Raw genomic sequence first — 21,583 nt, 5'->3', positions numbered from 1 at the left:
ACCTGGTCTTGCAGATTTGAGCTTCCCTTTAAGGAAATTAGACATCTGACCTCAGAGTGCAACATAAAATCAGTTTCCATGTGAGTTCACATAAAAATGGGAAAATTGGGCAATCTGGGTGACTTTGAATGAGCCATTGTCATCAGTGATAGACTAGCTTTCTGCTATGGTCTTCCATATAATTTTTAACCTCTATATTTTTATAGTAAGAATGTAACTTGCCATTCTACCCCCATGATGCCCTTACCTTTGGAATGTGATAGCAACAGTGCTCTGATTGGTCAGTCTGATTTTTAACACATCCATCCAGTTTAAAACATGTTTTCACTATGATGTGCCGCTCTGCTGCCATATGTTCACAAAAGGCTATATGTAATAATTAGTTCAGACTCAACAGAGGCTTAATTTGGGGGGTCTGCAGTGTTACATACCTATGCAGTCTTGTGCATCTTCAGTATGCACTGTGTGACCAATTCAGATTTGTCCTAATACTGCCAATAATGCATTACTTGATTCAGTTTTTATATAATGTTATAACTTGTTAAGTAATCAACTTGATATGTCAAATAATCAAATCAGATGGTTTTAGAATTGAAGATGAGAGAGAGCATACTTCAGCATAAAATGCCTTATATAACTGTTGAGAACAAAACTTGATATGTTGCTTTAGGATCATGTTTATTTTTGAAAAATTGACATTCATTTGTCCATATTAGGTGGGCTAGATTAAGGAAAATAAAATAAGGACATAGCAAATGTCATCTTTTCTGTATCTTGTATCATGAAGTTGCAGATTTGATTGCAGTTTATGCACAGTGGGAGGAGTACTCCGTCTCAGATTGGTCATCTGAGTGAAAGAGTTTTTAAAAATTAATAATACAATTGCAGAAATACAAAGAAAGTATATGTATAACAACTTTAAAGTAACAATATTATCACAAACATCTTACTTGTTTGGTAGTAATCATAAACTTTGATAACAGCTGGCTTGAGATTCTTTACTGGGAGCACCTGTTTTATATGCAGTTCATAATTCATAGGAGTATTCCTTAATACCTGTTACAGACAGAGCAGACATTCATTTATAAAAATCAACATGATATCTCGGTTGTTTTTAGAGCTTTTTGATTTGCTGTTAGCAATTATTCATGTCTGTCATTGTGGATATGCAATAATCTTCTTCAATCTGCCCTTCTCAAACATTTATTATATATATATATAAGGATTAATGGTTGGGACTTCCTCTCACCTCTTTCAAATACACGATAACATGGTCATCTTTGGAATCAACCCTTTCCACAAATGGGCTATATTTTAGCTAAGAATAAAAATCTGATCATTCACTGTTATTTACACTTGTGAACACATGAACAGCATACAGTAATTAAGAAAATATAGGAATTTAAATATGGAATGTTAGTAACATCACTGCTACTTACTTCATTGGGATCTGCTGTGAACCCTGACAAGAGCTTTATATCCACTATGACCATGTTGGTGCTGGCTAATGTCCCATTATATCTGAAGGGAAAAAAGAGCTAGTCACTAACTTAATTTAAGGCCAAATACTACTAAATATTATTATCTAGTATCATTATTAGTACACAGTAGCATGTCGAAAGAAAATAAGAGAATAAATGATCAGAATACGAATTTCCAATTTACGCCTATTAATCAAAACCGTTTATTACAATCCATTCTTACGTGACAGTGAAGTTAACAGAGAGAATGTTTCCAAATGATTTTGTGCAATTTCCTTCAGTCTTAGCCTTGACGCTCAGTGTGCTGGTTTCAGTAGGTGTGGGGATGTTGTAAAAAAGGGCCATCTGCAAGATGTGGTAAGAAACGTCACATACAGTTACTCATGCAATCACAACAGCAATTTCCCATGAGGTGCATGAGTTTCAATTTCACTTAAACAGGACAGTTTTGGTGTATGTTTTTGTTACAGATGTTTTAACAGCAAAAAAATGTATTGTTTGCAATTTAACATTTAAGGAGCTATTTTGAAATAAATTCTGCATGAATTGCTGTGTTTTAAATCCCCAATGTGGTACCAGGAAAGACAGACAAGACTGACCTGCACTGACACACAGGTGGATCCTTTTACTTCAATGCTGTATTTGCCAGGAACATCCTGCAGAGGTTTCTCTTGGTACAATAACTTGTTGTTCTGGTGGACATCAAACTTGTGACTGTCTCCACCTGCTGACTGCACAGTTACTGTGCTGGAGCCATCTGAGCTGAACACTTTGGTGGAGTACAGAGCCAGAGCCTGGAGGGCCACCACTGTGTCCTGATCCAAACACAAAAACAACCATTTATATAACACAACACAGTGTTGATTTGTGCTCTCTGTATTCAGACCCAGTAAATGCATAAAGAGTTAGAAGGAAAGCTGTACTTTATACCTGGGTGGAGGAGAAGCCTCCATAGGGATTCTGCTGTCTCACCAGCCAGCTGACGATCCTGTTGGCGTAGCCCAAGTCAGCAGTAGAGAGCTGATCTGTAGTGAGAACAGCGAGCAGCACGTAGGAGCTGATCTCCACTGCTAAGGAGTCCGAGTCATCTAACGCTGACTGAGACCAGTGAAGGCGACCATCTGTAATTAAAAGTGCACAAATAAGCTTGCTTAGACAAGGAAATTAACACTACGAACAAAATATAGCCCAAAATCAAATGAAATATTAAATAAACTGGCTGAGTTCTTTAAGTTTACATTTAACTTTCTTAGGATCATCTTGGCAAATCTCAAATGGAGGCCACATAGAGAAATTTCTCAATACTTTTTTCTCAATGTTTAATGCACCTTGGTCTTCATCAACCAATATGTTAATTGATTCATCAATGCAAAAATGTTTGGTAAAATAGAATGGAGCACAAAGTAACACTCAGCTTCATCTGACTTCCATTTGCATAAATAACTACAATTTACTTAAATATGTAGATGCATATGTAGATGACTCTGGAGAGACAGCTATAATTCATTCCATACCTCCTGAAATGGCAACACTGTCCAGCTCTTTTAGCATCTGATCTCGAGCGTCGTTCTCTCCAGCCACGCTGAAAGCGTAAGCCAACAGGGCAGTTGTGTAGGTGTTTGTCAGGTTACCAATAGTGGACTTTAAGCATCTCAACCCTCCACTCACTGCAGGATCCTGCAACCAAAATATCAATTAGAGTGAAGGTGACAAAAATGAGATAAAAATCACCTAACTTTTGAAATTAGTGCTATTCCCAGAGAGGATGCAATGATTTAACAACACACATGTGAATGGATAATTGAATGACTCACTGAATGACTGACTCTGACTCCCTATGCTCAAATAATATTATCCTCAAATCACTTACATTCTGACATTTTATTAACGCAGTTAATGTCTTTAAATATTAGATAACTTAAACTTTCCAGACTATGAAGTGATGAATTAAGTGCCGCAGCAGAAAAGATGACAAAATGAGCACTGCATTCAGCACCCTCTAGTTGTTACAACTATATATCATTAATAACTTTGCCCAGCCTCTCTATCAAAGTTTAGTTCCATGTGAATATTGAGCTGTAATTCATACTGATTATTAATACCCTTACCATGACTTCAGCTCCCAGTTCAAACAATGATGCAGTGATATATGCAGTCATGGTTACATCATCATTTACACCGCCCTACAAAACACTGTAAAATTACTCAAATACAACAAAAATCAATTAACTTTTTTTTACTATGAAATCTGGTACATTCACTGTCCTGGTACCTAATCACATACCTTCATTCTGTTGTTGAACAATCTGCCCTGCCTGATAAAACAGCCATCTGGTCTCTGCTTTTTTATCAACCATGTCTTTGCACTGTCAATATTTTCTGGATCAATAAAGATGTAATTTTGTGCTTGGCCAAAAGTCCTCAAGACAAAAGCAGTTAACCTAGGGAGAATTACCAATATTCAGATTCTGTTCCATAGGATTGTATGATAGCTTATACATTTACCATCACTGAAAAGTAGTAACTTGAGGAAGGGTTAGGTTTTCTAATCATTTGAGTACCATCAGTGTGTCATGATTTTCTCACCATGTGTTCCCTTCTCCCCTGCCAAATGTGCTATATGCACCATCAAAATGCTTGTAGTTCAGTTGCCTCTGGTATCCTGAGTGGGGAAAAAAAAAATGATCCTGTTTTTTTTTTTTTTTCATCCAGAATCATCTAAGGGTGGTTTGTGTCACCTTGAACACCTCCTTTATAAAGACTCTCTCACCGCTCTTAAGGAACTCAGTTGCCCTCTCACGAATAGCTGCAGTGAGCTGGCCAGTGTTCTGTAGGTACTGAAGAATGTAGATATTGGGGGAGAGGAGAGCAATGTTTTGTTCTCCACAGCCATATGGCATCCTAAGTAGTCCATCAATGTTTTTTAGTGCACGTCCCAGTATGTCCCCTGCAAACCAAAGTTATTATGAGTAAACAATGTTGTTCTTGTCCATATCACTCTACAAGCATAAGAGTTACACCAAATAAGGTGTATCACAAGCCGATGTTTCATATCTTTGATGTTTTGAAGTCTCACTGACATTGAATGTATCATAGTATGTATCAATGTATCTGATACTCCGTGGGGAATGTCAAAAAGGAATGTATCATCAGAGTTATTCCAGTCGTATGCCTGCGAGTTCTCTCTGTGTTAGATTGCTGCACAATGCATGCACTACAATCTTACAGAGTAGCTTCTTCAGCCATAAAAGTCTGTTTGCAGAAAGACTGTGCAACTTGATTTTGTTTGCTTTTTTTAGATTTTCCCTACTCATAATATTCGCTGCTCATACCCTTTAAACTTATACAAATAAATTAAACATCTAATTGTTCATGTTTTAGGCTGAATCATACAGCAAATAAACAAATCCTAAAATAGTCGTGTTTTCTGTGGTAAGCTATTTAACATCAGGGTCAACCAATAAATAAGAAAATACATCCCAAATAACTTAGATCAATTTTCTGGAGAACATTACACATACACTCACTACTTTGTTTATTAAAGATATGCTATGTAACCAGCTGCTTTATTAGGTGCACTTAGTAGTCTGTGTATTGCAGTGCACAGATTGTCAGCTACTTTCTGCTTTGTCCATTCATGGTGTGTTCTTATTAAATAACCACTGCTGGCCAGATATTATTTAGATGATGGACAACTCTGAACACAGCAGTGTAAGTGATTCAGGAAATTGTTACTGAGGTTTTTATATATCTGTGTCACTGACTGCAGCCATATAAGAGTGACATTAACTAATGATATGGTCAGTTTATATTCCTCCCACACTAAAAAAGAAATTATGGTGAGAAAGTACATTTGTATTGTGGTGTCTTAAAAAAAATCTAGCTTTAAGGAGCTAATTTTTAATTTAATGTGTGGTTTACCAAGCACTGAAACAGAAGCCTTCGCTGATCCCTCTACTACATCTTCAGGGATGCTCAATTCCAGCTCCTCTGAAACACTGTCCCCTGTCAACAAGAGATATAACGGTTAGTACCATCTTTATAGGGCAACATAGTATATGCATCAAGTTAAGATCAGTGAGAACAATAAAGATGTAAATCAGGGGTTAGAATGTGTGCCCGACTAACCCTGTGGACACAGCAGCCAGCTGTGGCTCTTCATCTTTTCAGTTCCTTCAGCCTAAAAGAAAAAGTTATCACATTAAATCACAGCAAAAATAAGCATAACCATAAGTTTGCTAACCATATACTTTTTTTTCTTGTAAGCCTTCTGGTAGGTATTTTCCAGGTACCAACCTGTACAATCAGGTTTCGCGTGACTGTATCAATACGGCCTCTCTCTGGCACGCTCACAATCTCATTGTCACACACAGTCTGGGACTGTTCAGCCTCTGCACTGACTGTCACATTCATGACTCCTGTAACACAAAACAATGTGGAAGAAATGTATTGCTGTGTTATATAATAAAAGATGATATCATGCAAACTTGAGAAGAATTAAACTCACCAAGCACAGATGGAGTCAGAGTCCACTTGAAGGTCTTCCTACCACTTGCACACAAACAGGATGAATACTGGCCATCAGAGGAGGCTTTCAGAGTGTAGTGTGTGGAGGGGGCTGGAGTCACTTTAACCTGTATGAGGAGCACAGGGGATTGGTTTACTGTGCATATTTAATGCAAGATAAAATGGGAAAGATAAAATTCTTGACCATTCAGTACCATAATGCATTTGGGGAGGTAGTTGAACACAGTGGCCTTGAGCTCAAAGATCTCTCCCCTGATGATGGAGTAGGGCAGTGAGAGCTCCAGGAAGAAGGGCTGGAAGACAGTGAGCTCAGCAGGAGGAGCAAGTCCCAGACCTTGGGGGGACAGGCAGAAAGCCTCCGTCTCCCATGTGGTGATGGTGTCAGGGACAGTGACCGGAACCTGTGCTGATCCAGAGTCCCTGTTGGAAAAGAAAATCATGAACATGTTGTATTCAATGTATTACAATGTGCCATATGCAAACCTATATGGAACACAAAGCTATGAAAACACAAAAAGTATGGTGTCTATACAAAAATGAATACCATAGTGAAAATATGTTAATACACAAAGGAAAATGAATTAATATGCTAATTCACGAACCCAACTTCAACAAGTTTCCATATCCAGGTTTCTGGGAAGAATTTGCGAACTGTTTCAACAGGTGCTAAGCCAGGTGCTGAGTCATAACTGACTTGATTTAATGCCATAGGATGACTCATTCCAAATCCAACTCCCCTGTGTGGTACTGAAAAACAGTAAGAGCAAAAACTATTAGATATATAATACAGATCACAATGAATTTCTTTCACCCATAAACCACGTTTACATCTTGCAGTAACATACACTTTGTATGGATGGTATCTGGATATACTTTTTACATTCATCCTTCATTAAAATGTGTATCCAGTGTAACCTGATAGAGAACCAATAGTATTTTCACATACAAAAAATGCATATTGCACTGTACATCATTTACTTTTCCATTCTGGGTTCTGTAAGTGTGGTTTCTCACCTATTACTATCAGTTTATTTCATGGTATCAAATACTTGAAGAAATTGTCTGTAGCAAGTAGGTTGGTCAAGCTTCAGCTATGAGCCATATAGCAAGAGAAATGAACAGACTAATCAATTTATTGCCATATGGGTTTCAGCTACATGTTTCCAGAGAAACAATTAATTTTAGAGGTCATTTATCAGCTGTGCAAACAAAGTGCTTGTATTTGCAGCTGTGCAAGCAAAGTCCTCTCAATAACTAATGAATTAGTAAACTGATTAATTGACAGAATTGTTGTGGAGCTCTTTGGGCCATAGACCAGATTGTACAGGGTTACCACTTTGTTAGTTTTGGTGCCAAGTGTAACACAAGATCCAGAAGCACTGCTACTTTTTATATTTCCTGAGTTGGAATCCCAAAAAGCATTCTAACTGACCAAGGCACCACTTTCTTGTCATTCTTGTCATGCAGACTCAAAAACTGCAGACTCAAACAGTTTTGAGATATTTGACCACAGACACACCCATAGGTGCAACACATAAAGCAATAACCCTGCTCGTTTATTCTCACTCACTCAGTGGCTCGCGGGTGACACTCGACCATGTCTCTGCTGCCTCACTGGCTAAGACAGTTACTGAGATCTCCACAGTGGACAGAGTAAAGATATAATTAAATAAAAGCAAAATCCCACTGTATACTAAGCAATAATTCATGAATATATCATGGAAAATGTTTTTAATTACCGTAATAAAAGTTCTGATGATATTGTATGCCTTTGTACATCAAACAGGATGGATGTCTAATTGCCAAATTACTTGCCATCTTTATCCCCACACTCTGTCAAAGTGATGTCATAATCAAATATACATTGTCAAAAGAATTATGTATCTGATCATTAAAGTTTCCAATGATATTAATTCACTTTAATACAAACCCATTCAAGCATTATAGAGAATGCTTTTATTATTTTTTCACTTATCTAGTTTATTAACATTAATACCAAACTAATTACGCCAGTCAAGGTTACCTTAAAAGTATTGTAAACATGATCGCCTCGAGTCTGTCGTCGAGGGCGCACATGCAAGCACTCCATCTCATCTTCGACACCATACATGTAATCTTTTACTGCTGTCACTGGTAACAAACGAAAGACCTGGGGTAGATATAATTTAATATGTCATTATTATATTATTTATAATAGACTGTGTCATCCAGTAGGTGTAAGATCCATATTAGGAACTCAGGGTCTAAAGGGCTTTTCTGTAACTGGGCAGCAAGGCTGTCAGGGTGATCAGAGGTGATGCACCCTGACAGACTGTGTCCCTGGTGGGTACTGTAGGAGAGAGGGGCCTCCTAGATGGACCAAAGTGCAGATGAGGTGGTGCAAAGAAGGGGAGTGAACAAAAGTAGCATAAGCCATTCAAAAGATGAAATCACTACAGGAAAGAAGATAGAACTGACAGAGTGGGGGCACTAGAGCGCACTACTCTGCCCTCTACACCCCTGGGAAGAGAAAGAAACTCAGAAAAAGAGAAGGGGTGGGCTTGGTGCAAACTGGAGTAGGGCACAATTGACTAGCCCAGTCCAGGCATTTAACCTGTGCCTACCCTGGTCAAGGACCTCTATTTTAATCATCACACTACAGAAGAGGTGCATTAGACAGACCGACAAAACAGGTAAACAAACTGACAACTGACAGAGGAGAGCACTCTCCCCAGGAAAAACAACCAGAGACACAGAGCGAGAAAACTGTCTCTCAGAAACCAGGTCAGAGAGTCAAGAGAGGACCACTGCCTAATACCATATCAGTTACCAGCAAGCATAGCACAGAGAGTCACACATCAAGGCTTCACAGAGCGCCCTTTACGAAGCTGTTACATAGGGTGAGGCCACCTGTCGGAGATCTGGCTAACAAGCCCTGATTAGCTCCTGTTCATGGCCTCCCTCTGGTGGCCTCCTACTGGCATTGCGAGCCACCCGTTTTCTCTATGGAAAAATAATGGTGTTTTGAAAAAAACGCTTTTAATCACACGCTGTGATAAATAAAGACATTTATAATCTGATACATTTTGTCATACATAGTTTTCTCTCCCAGATGTCACTAGATTCTCTAAACTGCAAGATCATTAAGTAGTTGAAATACAAATATTTCTAAAGCTACTGATCGTTAAAATGAGTTTTTTGAAGTGTATTTAGCAATCATATCCCACTGTGGTTAATCAGCCTTTTACAAGGATGACCAGAGATATAGCCTTTTAAAATTGCTGAAAGTCACTTTCAGACTTTCTCTAGCTAACTAACTTACGACAGCTAACTAACAACTGCAAGCTAAACAGAATCTGACCTAATAAAACTCAAGCTTGAAAAGCTTAATTGAATAAAGAAACTAGTGGGGAAAAAAACTACAGTAACAGGAAAGATCTCTAGTGTTATGAAGTAAATTCAGTACGCAGTAGCCTTAGCTTACTTGCAACAAATTTTATGTTTTGACTCATTAACTCATTAAATGACCCAATTATGACCCCCCCCCCCCCCCCCCCGATCACGTGGGTTCACCCCGCGTGTAACCACGCCCTCCAGAATTGCACGCGCCTGTACGGGGTTTAACGTCCCGTTTCTTTGTCTATTTAAACCTCTGTTGGTGTGTGTATTGTGTTGGTTATTGTTAGTCTGCTGCTGTATGTTAACACTCGTATGTAGTCTGTGTTTATTTAAATGTGTATATTATGTCTGTCACTAATGTTGTGTGTGAGTGCCACCGCTATTCGTATGTGATGTTAATAAATGTATCACTTTATCGAGAGAGTCTGTGCGTCCTGCTCCACGCCCTTCGGCATTCTGGCCGGCAGAATCGTTACACCATAGATGCAGTACTGGGATTTTAAGACACCAGTAACTTGTAGATAATTTCCAGCACATTTGAACTTCACCTTGTCAGTGTTCAGGCGATCTCCGGGCTCCATGATGAACACACTCTGATCTACTGCGCTGAGGCCACACAGTGAACCAGGCAGAGCTGAGAGCTGGAGAGTGTTCTCCTCCCCAGGAACTGCCCGGGAGGGAGAGAACTGCAGAGACACCTGATGGAAACCCACAATGGAAAAAAAAAAAAGTTTTAGATTTTTCACAGATGAACAAGGACACTAAATGATCTTGGAGCTAAAAACAAAAAAATATTTTACCTTGTTTTTGAAACATTTTTCCACATCAAAATTTTTGCTGGCAGCAATGAGGTTCTCACTGGGCAGTACACAGTATGCCAGAACCTGCACCACAGGGGCTACTTCAGCACCAATAGGCAGTTTAAATGAGAGTTTTCCCTCTCTCATCTGACTGGAGTCTTTCACTTCAATTTTCTCATAGCCATGATGAACTATTGCTCCTTTAGATAAGACCTGTAATGGCAAAACAAATGATACTGTAAAACTCTGCATTTCATTCATAGTTGTTGGAATAGAGTAAATCACATAGCCAATGTTTTAATTTCACATATAATATTTCTGCATGTACTCACCATGTATATAATATCAGTGCTGAAAATCTCATTGGTTTCCCCAACAATATAATACTTAATAGTAATGGAAACTTCTGCACCACATATTAGTGGTTCGTTTAAGCTTTCTAGTAACAGTTCACTGTATACTGGACTGTAAGGTGTGACAGGTTGGAACAGTTGTATATGGGCTTCACTGGTTGTAAAATGGGGTGTTTTGTACATGTTGGATTGGATTTCTGGAACGACACTTGCCTAGATGAGAATAGAACAATAACATTTAAATGCAAGACAACACATTCTGTTGATTTCAAATTGTTTTGAGAACTCAGGTCAACATAACATACAAACAGATTCATCTGTGTTTCAGGGTCACTAGGTGCATTAATTGAGAAGCTTGCCACTCCATTCACGTCTGTAGTGAGATTAAGAAGTAGTTTTGGTGACCATCTATCACCAGTAAAAAGATAGACCATCTTGTTGGGAATGACTCTTCCACTGAAATTTGTAAGTTTTATCTGTTGACCATTGAAAAAGACATAATTTTTCAAATTCTGGTATCAAAATCTAAAAATCATAGAAAATATTAGACAATATAATGGACATAATGAAGGTTTGAAATCAAAGAAATCTTACTTTTCCCTCTAGAATTGTCCCTCGTTCAAAGGTTTTTGGTAAATCAAGGAACTCAACTTTACCAATTTGAAAAGTGAGCTGTATATTTTCAGACTTTACCATGGAAATTGCTAGAAAAAAATTAAGCACAATGTAAGTTGCAATGTAAGTGTTTAAAGTGCAACCAGTTTTCTTCCAGTTTAGCCAAATCCCATGTACTAGTTGGGTTGGCAATTGTCCAGAAATAGATCCCATCCCTATTTACTTGAAAAACATCCACCAGGCAGAGGAGGGCTGAAGAAAACATCACAAATTGTTCTTCCCAGGCACACGACACCAGCCACAGTATCTTTTCCAAACAATGTCATTGAAACACTGAGCATGTCTGGAGGAGTGCAGTAACTACACCATTATGTAGATGTGAGCTAAGAGATGCCCAGATTTGCTACCATCACATGATAAAACAATAGAGGGAGAGAAAAACAAAGCCATCCTTCCCACCCAGAGAGCAGGCCAGTTATACTCTCCTGGAGTCCCAGCAACAGAATGTGTGGCATTGTGAGGCCATAAACTAGAATGAATAGGGTGAAACCTTAGAATGCTCTGAAACAGATTTCATCTTATGTCAATCATTTTACTCAGTGATCTGCTTATGGCTCACCTGTGCCTTCCTCTGTCACTGTAGCAGAAACAGCAAGAGAATCTTGTAAACTACTTTCCATTTCAGTATTCATGAATGTTGATATATTGAAGGAGGGAAAGGCACAACCAGTCCTGCTGAGCTGTGGGGGAAATCCAAACAACATATTTGAATATTTGCTGACAAGAATTTCATTAGTGAGAGAGTATTTTTCAAAGCATGATAACATACACACCTCCACTGTTTCAGTCAGACAAGGTGAAATCTTAGGGACATCTTCATAATAAGTATACGTCCAGAATGACCGGCACACCTGCACCAGGGCTTTGCCAGAGACTGGTTGTCCATATGTGTACCTTTAAGAATGTACAGTAAGAATTTCAGAAATCACAGAACATTTAAAATGTGTGTGTGAGATAGATAGATAGATAGATAGATAGATAGATAGATAGATAGATAGATAGATAGATAGATAGATAGATAGATAGATAGATAGATAGATAGATAGATAGATAGATAGATAGAGAGAGGGAGAGTGTAATTGAAGAAGATTCCAAGGAGTATCTGTGGTCTACTGTAGTAAAGATGCAGAAGAGATAATAAAAATTTCAAATGGTAGTGGATGACAGAGGTCCTTCATCAGAGGTGCAAACAAGCTCTGGTAAGTGCAGCCCTAGGATGGTTGGAGACAGTCACTTACTTTCCACAAATCTCTAGCTTCAGTTCCTCCTCACCAACACTTTGTTGTTCTGGTGCTTTTACTGTAATCTCAAACTTGGGTAAAACTGGAAGGCAAATGCAGTTTGTTATAAGATTAATTACATATATCAATTATGTCAATTACAGACATAATCAACAAAACTTCTCTAATAGTATTGTCACTTACCATACTTTTGCACTTTAAAATGATGTTCAGTCAGCCTGTTACCAATGTTGGCCTTCAACTTATACAAGCCCTGAGGAGCCTCAGAATTCAGCTTATGGGAAAGCTGCAGTATCAGGCCTGAGGAAGACACATTTATCCACTGACCGATCCTGTTATTATTATTATCCTGTTTGGTTCCACAAAACAAAAGAAAATAATGATATTTAAGCTGATTTATCAAATGAAAATATAAAGGAAGCAAAGTATAATTTAAAGAACTGCAACATCACTGTCATATACTGTGTAATTAATATGTGATATCATCTTACCTCTAGTGTCACTGTGCTGTACTGTAGAGGAGAGTAGGACTGTGCATTATTTTGTCATTTTGCAGTATTTTGTCATTTTGATTAAGAAACTATCAAAATATCAAACATAAAAATACTTCCAGATCCCACATTATGAACACATATTTAACACATTAAAATCTAGAGATGTGATTAGATGGAAATTCATAAAACAGGATCTGTGGAATATAGTGATGTACTGCATTTGCAGCCCAGCAAGATTATTCTGGTCTTATTAATCAGCCACAGAAACTCCTCTTACCTTTTGTTCAAGGGGGACAAAATTAGAATCCATGGTGACAACTCTGAAATTCACTGTGAGAGGCAAATGGTACAGAAAAATAGTCTAAACTGTATATTCAGTAGCATTTCCATATAAATCATATACATGAACTGGAAAGGTTGAGACATATTACATGAATGATAAATTACCTGTTTGGCCAGGATTGTAGATTGGCTTATCAGTCTGAATAAATGTTAGAGTGTTGTAGGATTTAAACAGGACTCTGCTTTTCTCTGTCATCTCAAAACTTTCACCTTTCACTTGTACTTTGATCTCCTGCAGAGACTGGCCATCAACCTCTGGAGCCTGTAGAGATAAAGACATATGTTGCCCTAGACTTCAATCAACAATAACAGCTGTAGGAAAAATAAATTATCTTGCTGGTTTCTGACCTTGAATTGGGAGCAGCGATGAAACTCTTCCTCTACTGTCTCCTCTACAAGTGTTCTGCTGTGATTGTTGTGAATCAGGTAAATGGTCATTTGTAGAGTCTCATTAGGCCTCAGGAGACTCGCACAGAGTTTCGCCTCAGTGCCAGACTCTATCACTGCAGGAAATGTCACCATGAAAAATCTACAGACAAAATTAATATTTTGAGTTTGTAATCAGTTGATTAAAAACAATTAAAAACAATTAAGAGATGAAAAAGTAACATTACTGCAACTCTGAGTTGTAAGAGAACTCAGCAACTTTGTAAGTGATCAATATTACTATTGCAAAACTGTAAACTGACCTACAATCTTCTGTGCAATAAGTGATCAATGTCATAGTTTTGTAATCTCTCTTACCATCTAACTGTTGCTTACTGGGCAGAGAAATCTGCAAAAATCATTATTTTTAAAAAGGCCACAAGTCATTTAATTTAAAATCATTCAATTTAAAGTAAAAAAGAATCATTCAGTGCCACAGTACACATATCTGGAGCTACTACATAAAATACTGCAAATTACATATATCAAATATTTGGTGAAAATGTTAGCTGCATTCCATTTATAAATTGTTAAATGTGTTAAATGGGTATCTGTTAACTTTAAGTCAAAACTGAATAAGAATTACAATAATTAAGTAATGTAATCTGAATTTATTATTTTTTTCATTAATGTGTTTAAAGAAATGTTGCCAGTAACATCTGGTTATTTATGTTTATACTATATAACAGTTTGCATATAATTTCCATTAGCATGCAAAATGCATTACTGTTTTACATGGTTTGAAAATAAAGTCTGTCTACCTACACACAATGTGAATATATTGCAAAATGACACACTTAAAAGGCTATTCACTTTTACCTCCAGACTACTATCAAAATTACTTACGGTCCTGAGGTTTGTCCATAGACAGTGCAAAAGATGAGGCAGGCTAACAATAGCCTTTTACTTATGTGAATTCTACTGATATCCATGGTGAAGTGTAGCCACTGACACCAGTCTGTGTGGTTTGCCTACGTTTTAAAAATGTTTAGCCAAAGAATGTCCTCTATAAATATTTGGCCTCATCATCTTATTAATGATTAACTTCTTTAAGCAATGCATTTTGGCTACACTGCAACCTGGTCCTATACTTGATTGTTTTTCAGAGAGAGTCATATGAAATTAAATAAATAAATAAACATTAAAAAGAACTTTTTTTTTTATTTTAATAATCCATTGATTGATAGGCATCATGAAACAGAGCTGCATATTACAAGATCAGAAAACATTAGTATGCAGAATAACAATTTCAGTGGATATTCAATGATAATAAACAACTTAGACCATGACTCATGACTACAATAGTCGGTATAAAGTATCAATGTTCATAATGGGATTAAGGTATTGAACTACAGACAACCATAAACTATGTTTTGTCCTTTGTTATTGACATGTACATACATAAATTATTGTATAGGTGTTATAAGCAATGTGTAGAATATTGTGTAAGTGGCTATTCCCATATTTTCATTCAGCCACTCTTCCAAGACAGTTTTTTTTTTCTGAATAGGTGAGATATTTTCTGCTCCTTATAGTAGAAGGCAACTGGACAACTGCCTCTTCTTTAACATCAGTAATAAAAAGTGGCATTTTTTTTGTTTTAATACCACACCTCTTCTACATTAATAAAATACCTTTATACGATAAGCTATAAAAATGACACCAAAAGTGTTTAACAGTATTTTATTGCACTGAAAGGCATTCCCCAGGTAATGCTAGCAATTAGATCTAATACTGATGTAACACACCAGTGTTTAAATCTTGCTAAAGCACATGGTGTTTTGAAATACGTTTATTAATATGTACAGAATAAGACCTATATCTGTGAGGGTGAAATCATGGCAATGGTCATAAGCAGTAAGAGCTATACTTTAGACTGTTTACTTATAAAATAACGCACGGTCAGTGACATGTTTGACCTGTACAAACTTCAAACCTCCCACTCATGAATTTGGAATGAGAAGGGATTCATTCCATGCTCTTTCCCAGGAGGACTGATAGAGGACTGATATATCCCCTGCTCACATGCAAAAGGACTGATATATATTGTACTTTTAATCATAGGAGTGGCATTTAATGAAGGCAAAACAAAAGGCCAAAACCTTCTTTGACTCACAAATAATTCAGCAACGAGAACTTGTAGTAGCTTGCATGACTACCAAGAATGTGTTGAGATATTTTTAAATATCTCTTTATGCATCAATATGAGGAGACCTGATTAGCAGTGCTCCCTTTTGCTAATAACCAATGTCTTAGCTAAGATAGCTAATGCATTTACTTTAGTGGTCTAATGTTTTTTGGCAGGTCATGTTTCTAGCCTTGTATGCATTATCTTCTCTTCTGCGTGGGTGACTTGTGTGAATTTCTAGTGCTAAATCATACACTGAAAAAAAATTCAATACACTGAGTGTTAATCGTGTTTGGAAAGATGCTGCATCATAATGGGAAACCTAAGTTTAGGCTAAGGCTAAATAACGAACATTAGAAATTTCAAACTGAGCCATTAATGAGAATCGCTAGTTAGCTAAACGCAAATGCTCATTTATCATCACTGTCGTATAATCGATCTACGTCGAACTCGCATTCATAAGGTAAACTCCATAATGTAACTAACGTACGTGTACTAGTTTTAGCGGAGTGTGGCTTGAGCCACCAAGCTTAGTAAATTAGTCGGTCCGGGTAAGAAGTGTTACAATATACATAATTGTATGAATTGGCAAGTCATTGAAAGGGTTTGACTTCGATCAGTCCATGCTACTATGCCTCCTTGCTAAACACAAATGTAAAAATATGAGCCTTGGTAATTTTTGTCTTTTTGTCTACTATGACTATATTCTACGACTGAGTCATGTTCTGTCCCAAATAACAATGACTGTTATTAACACTTGTATCTTCACCTTATACTCCAATACCTTAAATTTAACAAAAGTGCTATTGCCCTCTTTGTCCTTTGAAACTCATTTGGTAAGGTGTGTATTTTTTATTGCTATGGACAGACTGCCAGAATATTTTCACTGGTGCAAGATGTTCTCTACTATTTGAAATAAGAGAAGATGAGACATACCATTGAGGGTTATACTCAGAAATAAAAGGAAGTAGCAATTCTTGAAGTATTCAATTGCACACCAAGAATTACCTTCAGCTTTGCACTATAACAGAATTATTGTCTCATTTGGTACCTTAAAATGACAAGTGCCCACAGGAAATCCCTTGACTGCTTTTACCAACAAGATCAGAACTGCATGACATCACATCCTGCACATCCCGAAGTTCAGCATCCACTAAGGTGTTAGGGCAAACTGGTATATGAAGTCCTATTCTCATTCACCCCCACATTTGCTCACAGTGGTCACTTTGGCCCTGCACCACCACAAAGGGTCAGTTGTTATTCAGGACTGTATTTCAGTGTTCTACCAGGAGGGAGCTCGTATAGCTGTGATACCTAATGTTTTATAGTGAGGGCTGTTACTGGTATGTCGTTATCTTTAGTCAATGATGTGCAAACCCTATTCTTGGTCAAGATAAGACTGAAGAAATTCTGAGCTAGGTGGAGTTTGAATGAGCTAAGTGGAGCTGGGCCAAAGCTGTTGGACTGAGGAGTTGGAGGTTTGGAGATCACTCTTGGTTTTGTTCTCCCTCACTCTCATTCTCTCTCTGCTATAATTCTGTTATTTATCATTAGTATAGCCTCATTGTAATATCTATTCATTCATAATGTATGAGTTGACAAAGAGTAATGAGGAACTTTCACATATATTTCCACATTGTACAGATAAAAGCTTTAAAAGAAGAAAGAAGCCAATTCCTAATTATCTAATACAAAAAAATAAATAAATTTAAAAAATAAGATTTGTATTTATAATTTAGATACCTTGACATCCGCAGGGATGAATGTTGAATTTAACCTTGCATCTATTTTATTTTATTTTATTTTATTTTTTGCACCTTCTAGCTGGGCAATGTATATAGTGTATTTTTCTTGTATTGAACTCTTCACCAGAGTCTATGTTAGTGTTACTTTTGATCATGTGAGAATTATGTGTGCTAAGGATGTTCCATATTGTGATATAACATACAGAAGTCACTGAGGTGACAGCCAGTACATTAATTTAAGAACAGAGTATTGTTAAATGGAAAACAGTATTTGATCATATTTGTTGTCAGTCACTGCGAGTTGAGGAGTTTGATGGCAATGGGGGAAGAAACCGTTGCACAGTGTAATGAAACAGAAACACGCAGTTGCTCACTGCAACACTGAGTGCCGCGGGGCGTGGAACAGAACGCGCAGGCTGCCTCGACGGTGACAGTGACGTTTTTTAACATACAACGTAGACATTAACAGTGGCACTCACATATAACATTTACGAATAACACACGCAACGAAAGACGATACAAACGGGTATGACAGCAATACAGACGTTTGAACATTACAGGGCGACAATGACCAACGGGGAGCAAACCCGGGCTGAGGTTTATGTAGACAGACTAACATTTAACATTAATCCCCTGCACGCGGTGGACCATACCACGTGACTCGTGGGGGAAGGAACGTTCCGTGACACTAGTGGGTAGAGTCAGGGTAAATAACATTACTAACAAGAGAATAATCCAGAGATGTAACTGTTAAACATTCCAGGATCATTACCATAATAAAGCACACAATTCCTACAGGGAGTTTTTTCAACTTAAACCAGAGCAGGCAGAGTTCGGTTATGAGTTGGCTTCTGTCCACAGACAAAACAGAGGGTCAAATCCTAACAGACATAATTCACAAAACAAGCAATGTCAGAACCAGAGAACTATTAGAACAAAATAAACTCTCAGTAGTAACATGCATATCAGCAATCCCTCACAAAGAGGAAGCACAGGAATATATATAGAGGAAAATAATGAGAAACAAGGTATAAATATTTAATAATCCAGAGATGAGGGTCGTCTGTGTAACTGGGGATTGGTGGAGGTTGGTGGCTGGCTCGCCACATGACTGCCTTAGGTATCCTGGGTAGTGGAGTTCGCATTGTTAGCTTTGGGCAGCAGCGTGGCACAAAGGCAGGCTGTAAGGGCGTGAATGCTTCGGCACCTTTTCCCAGATGGTAGGAGAGAGGAGTTTGTGCTAGATTATCACCAAAGAACTTGGTGCTTGTAATGATTTTAATAGAAGAGATATCCTTTGTTGAAAATGGCATATTTGTGCAGACATGAAAAATGTCAGTCATTAGATCATTAGACGTGAACTGCTGGCTGTTGATTATTTCCTATGCTGGATTGTTGGGATAGACAGATGAGGACAGGCCTGGGCAGAAATATGAACTTGTGAATGTTGTCAGGCCTCCAGGATTTACATCTCAATGTGAGCAAACAGATGTGATCTTTACCTGTACAATCAGGCTTCGTGTAACTGTATCAATACGGCCTCTCTCTGGCACGCTCACAATCTCATTGTCACACACAGTCTGGGACTGTTTAGCCTCTGGACTGATTGTCACATTCATGACTCCTGTAACACAAAAAATGTGGAAGAAATGTATTGCTGTGTTATATAATAAAAGATGATATCATGCAAACTTGAGAAGAATTAAATTCACCAAGCACAGATGGAGTCAGAGTCCACTTGAAGGTCTTCCTACCACTTGCACACAAACAGGATGAATACTGGCCATCAGAGGAGGCTTTCAGAGTGTAGTGTGTGGAGGGGGCTGGAGTCACTTTAACCTGTATGAGGAGCACAGGGGATTGGTTTACTGTGCATATTTAATGCAAGATAAAATGGGAAAGATAAAATTCTTGACCATTCAGTACCATAATGCATTTGGGGAGGTAGTTGAACACAGTGGCCTTGAGCTCAAAGATCTCTCCCCTGATGATGGAGTAGGGCAGTGAGAGCTCCAGGAAGAAGGGCTGGAAGACAGTGAGCTCAGCAGGAGGAGCAAGTCCCAGACCTTGGGGGGACAGGCAGAAAGCCTCCGTCTCCCATGTGGTGATGGTGTCAGGGACAGTGACCGGAACCTGTGCTGATCCAGAGTCCCTGTTGGAAAAGAAAATCATGAACATGATGCTGTATTCAATGTATTACAATGTGCCATATGCAAACCTATATGGAACACAAAGCTGTGTAGTACACAAAGGTGTAATACACGGGGAGAGCGTGGCCACACACACACACACACACACACACACACACACACACACACACACACACACACAGACACACACAGGGAGACGTCTGGGAGGAGGAGGCTGTACCATGACAAGGGGAAACTGTCGAAAAGAGAACTAATTATAGGATTGATGTGGCTGCATCGCAGAGGGGAGGAAAGAGTTACTGAGCTAATTTTGATATATAAACAGTCGTGTTTATATAGTAACGGAAAAAGGGAAATGCCTGTTCTTATGACTCGAACCGCCTGGGTGGCACTGAGAGAGAATGTCCTTCTTCCATCAAACCGCCTGGATAACTTTAAGAGAGAGTGTCCATTTTCCGCAGTGTTGCTGGCTCAACAGCGCACCCTAGGATGGGTGGAACAATTGGATAATCACCTTAATTCCTTTTCTATTTTCTAGAAGATACAAACTACTGACTAATATATTTTGTCTACTTGGTTCGCATAATATGTCTAGTAAACACAATCAGGAGCGGTTAACAACTTGTTTGCATTAAGAATAAGGTAATGAACAAAATAATCAAACAATAGACACCAAATATCAGCAAACATTACAGTTTGAAAATTTTATTAAAATAGCCATAGATTACTGGCTGATTACCATTTGACATCATAGTAGGTTAGATGGCAAGTTGCTATTTTGTGAATCTGTTTCGAAAAGAAAAATATATATTTGTGAACATATCTCTGTGGGATGAGAAAAGTTGGTTGTTCTGGTAAGGGTTTGAGTCTGATGGAATTTATGGTCACAGTTCCTTGAAGTATAACCAGGCTGGTAAGAGCTTCCTGCATTCCAATCTTTAGGTTTTATGACATCTAAGAACAGGGGGAAGAGTCAGAAAGCCAGACCAATGTGATGAGCAAGGCCAATTATGGATTGATGAATTGCTAGACTTCCTAGCTCAGAGATAATTTATCTCTACTATTGACCTAGCACACAGCTACTGGCAGGTGGCAGTAGAAGAAAATTCAAGGACCAAAACTGTGGGCTATACAAGTTCAAAGTAGTTTAAGCAATGGCCCAGCAACTTTTCAGAGGCTCATGAATACAGTCCTCACTGGCCTCTCTTCCAAAATTAATGCAGTTTATCTTAACATTATTGTTGTTACTTCACCAACGTTCAAGCAGCATTTGAGAAACCTCAGCGAAATCCTTACCCGGCTCCAGTCTGCTGGCTTGTCTCTCAAACTGTCAGTTTTGCCTCAGTGAGCTCCTCTTTCTAGGCTACCTTGTCAAACCTGAGGGTATTCTGTCAGACCCGTCCAAGGTGAGTGTTGTAATGGAATTCAGAACCCCAAAGAATATGAAAGAGTTTAGACAGTTCTTGGGCTCGACGAGTTATTACCGTTGATTTATCCAAGGTTATGCTCAGCTTGGGGACACCATGTTGTGCAAATACTTCACTTATTTGGGACTATACACATTATTAAAGACCAAAAAAAAAAAGATAGCCTTTGATTTATTTGATTTGATTTAATATTTACTATTGTGTGCTGGAAGTCTTAAAGTTCAGAACATTGGAAGGTGATGGCATAATACTGCCGTGTACCTAAAAACAAACAAAAAAATGTCTGTTCTAAATGTTTGTTTGCAAATTGTATTTATTTATTTTTTTTTGGCTCACAAGTGAAGCTGCATAATTTGTTTTATTTGTCCTATGTCCTATGGGCACTGTATTGATATATATACCAGCTACCAGCATTA

The 21,583-nt window shown here is 38.1% G+C and overlaps 2 protein-coding genes across 2 annotated transcripts; both read right to left on the bottom strand.

Annotated features, from left to right (window-relative positions):
- Window positions 1–659: 659 nt before the first annotated feature.
- On the bottom strand, window positions 660–14,649 carry LOC113579452 (alpha-2-macroglobulin-like). The gene is made up of 34 exons (XM_035533988.1): window positions 14,564–14,649; window positions 13,640–13,820; window positions 13,397–13,553; window positions 13,227–13,279; window positions 12,947–12,967; window positions 12,639–12,804; window positions 12,453–12,537; window positions 11,988–12,108; window positions 11,774–11,894; window positions 11,134–11,243; window positions 10,845–11,015; window positions 10,519–10,752; window positions 10,187–10,399; window positions 9,935–10,084; window positions 8,032–8,157; window positions 7,748–7,841; window positions 6,611–6,755; window positions 6,203–6,428; window positions 5,989–6,115; window positions 5,778–5,899; window positions 5,610–5,661; window positions 5,403–5,486; window positions 4,252–4,428; window positions 4,068–4,143; window positions 3,766–3,922; window positions 3,590–3,664; window positions 2,996–3,158; window positions 2,412–2,602; window positions 2,081–2,296; window positions 1,705–1,826; window positions 1,440–1,521; window positions 1,250–1,318; window positions 951–1,056; window positions 660–847 (listed from the first exon to the last, which is right to left on the bottom strand). The coding sequence occupies exons 1-34, from the start codon at window positions 14,647–14,649 to the stop codon at window positions 807–809; spliced, it is 4,320 nt and encodes a 1,439-aa protein (XP_035389881.1). The 3' UTR covers window positions 660–806.
- Window positions 14,650–19,062: 4,413 nt separating this feature from the next.
- On the bottom strand, window positions 19,063–19,768 carry LOC118242503 (pregnancy zone protein-like). Its single transcript, XM_035533963.1, has 3 exons — window positions 19,517–19,768; window positions 19,303–19,429; window positions 19,063–19,214 (listed from the first exon to the last, which is right to left on the bottom strand). The coding sequence occupies exons 1-3, from the start codon at window positions 19,766–19,768 to the stop codon at window positions 19,063–19,065; spliced, it is 531 nt and encodes a 176-aa protein (XP_035389856.1).
- Between the last annotated feature and the right edge of the window lie 1,815 nt (window positions 19,769–21,583).

This window comes from Electrophorus electricus, chromosome 15 (assembly GCF_013358815.1).
Source record: "Electrophorus electricus isolate fEleEle1 chromosome 15, fEleEle1.pri, whole genome shotgun sequence".
NCBI classification, from domain to species: domain Eukaryota; kingdom Metazoa; phylum Chordata; class Actinopteri; order Gymnotiformes; family Gymnotidae; genus Electrophorus; species Electrophorus electricus.
Note: the sequence above shows the minus strand (reverse complement) of the source record. Positions and strands in the feature narration are given on the sequence as shown.

Bases quoted from the DNA above. Each gene is read 5' to 3' on its own strand.
- LOC118242503 (XM_035533963.1), bottom strand. From the start codon at position 19,768: ATGTTCATGATTTTCTTTTCCAACAGGGACTCTGGATCAGCACAGGTT. The intron at 19,430-19,516 runs GTACTGAATGGT...CTCCTCATACAG, and splicing joins ACCTCCCCAAATGCATTATG to GTTAAAGTGACTCCAGCCCC. The intron at 19,215-19,302 runs GTGAATTTAATT...TTTGTGTTACAG, and splicing joins TCTGACTCCATCTGTGCTTG to GAGTCATGAATGTGACAATC.
- LOC113579452 (XM_035533988.1), bottom strand. From the start codon at position 14,649: ATGGATATCAGTAGAATTCACATAAGTAAAAGGCTATTGTTAGCCTGC. The intron at 1,522-1,704 runs GTAAGAATGGAT...TTTTCCCTTCAG, and splicing joins TCTGTTAACTTCACTGTCAC to ATATAATGGGACATTAGCCA. The intron at 1,057-1,249 runs GTGAGAGGAAGT...TGTCTGTAACAG, and splicing joins TTATCGTGTATTTGAAAGAG to GTATTAAGGAATACTCCTAT.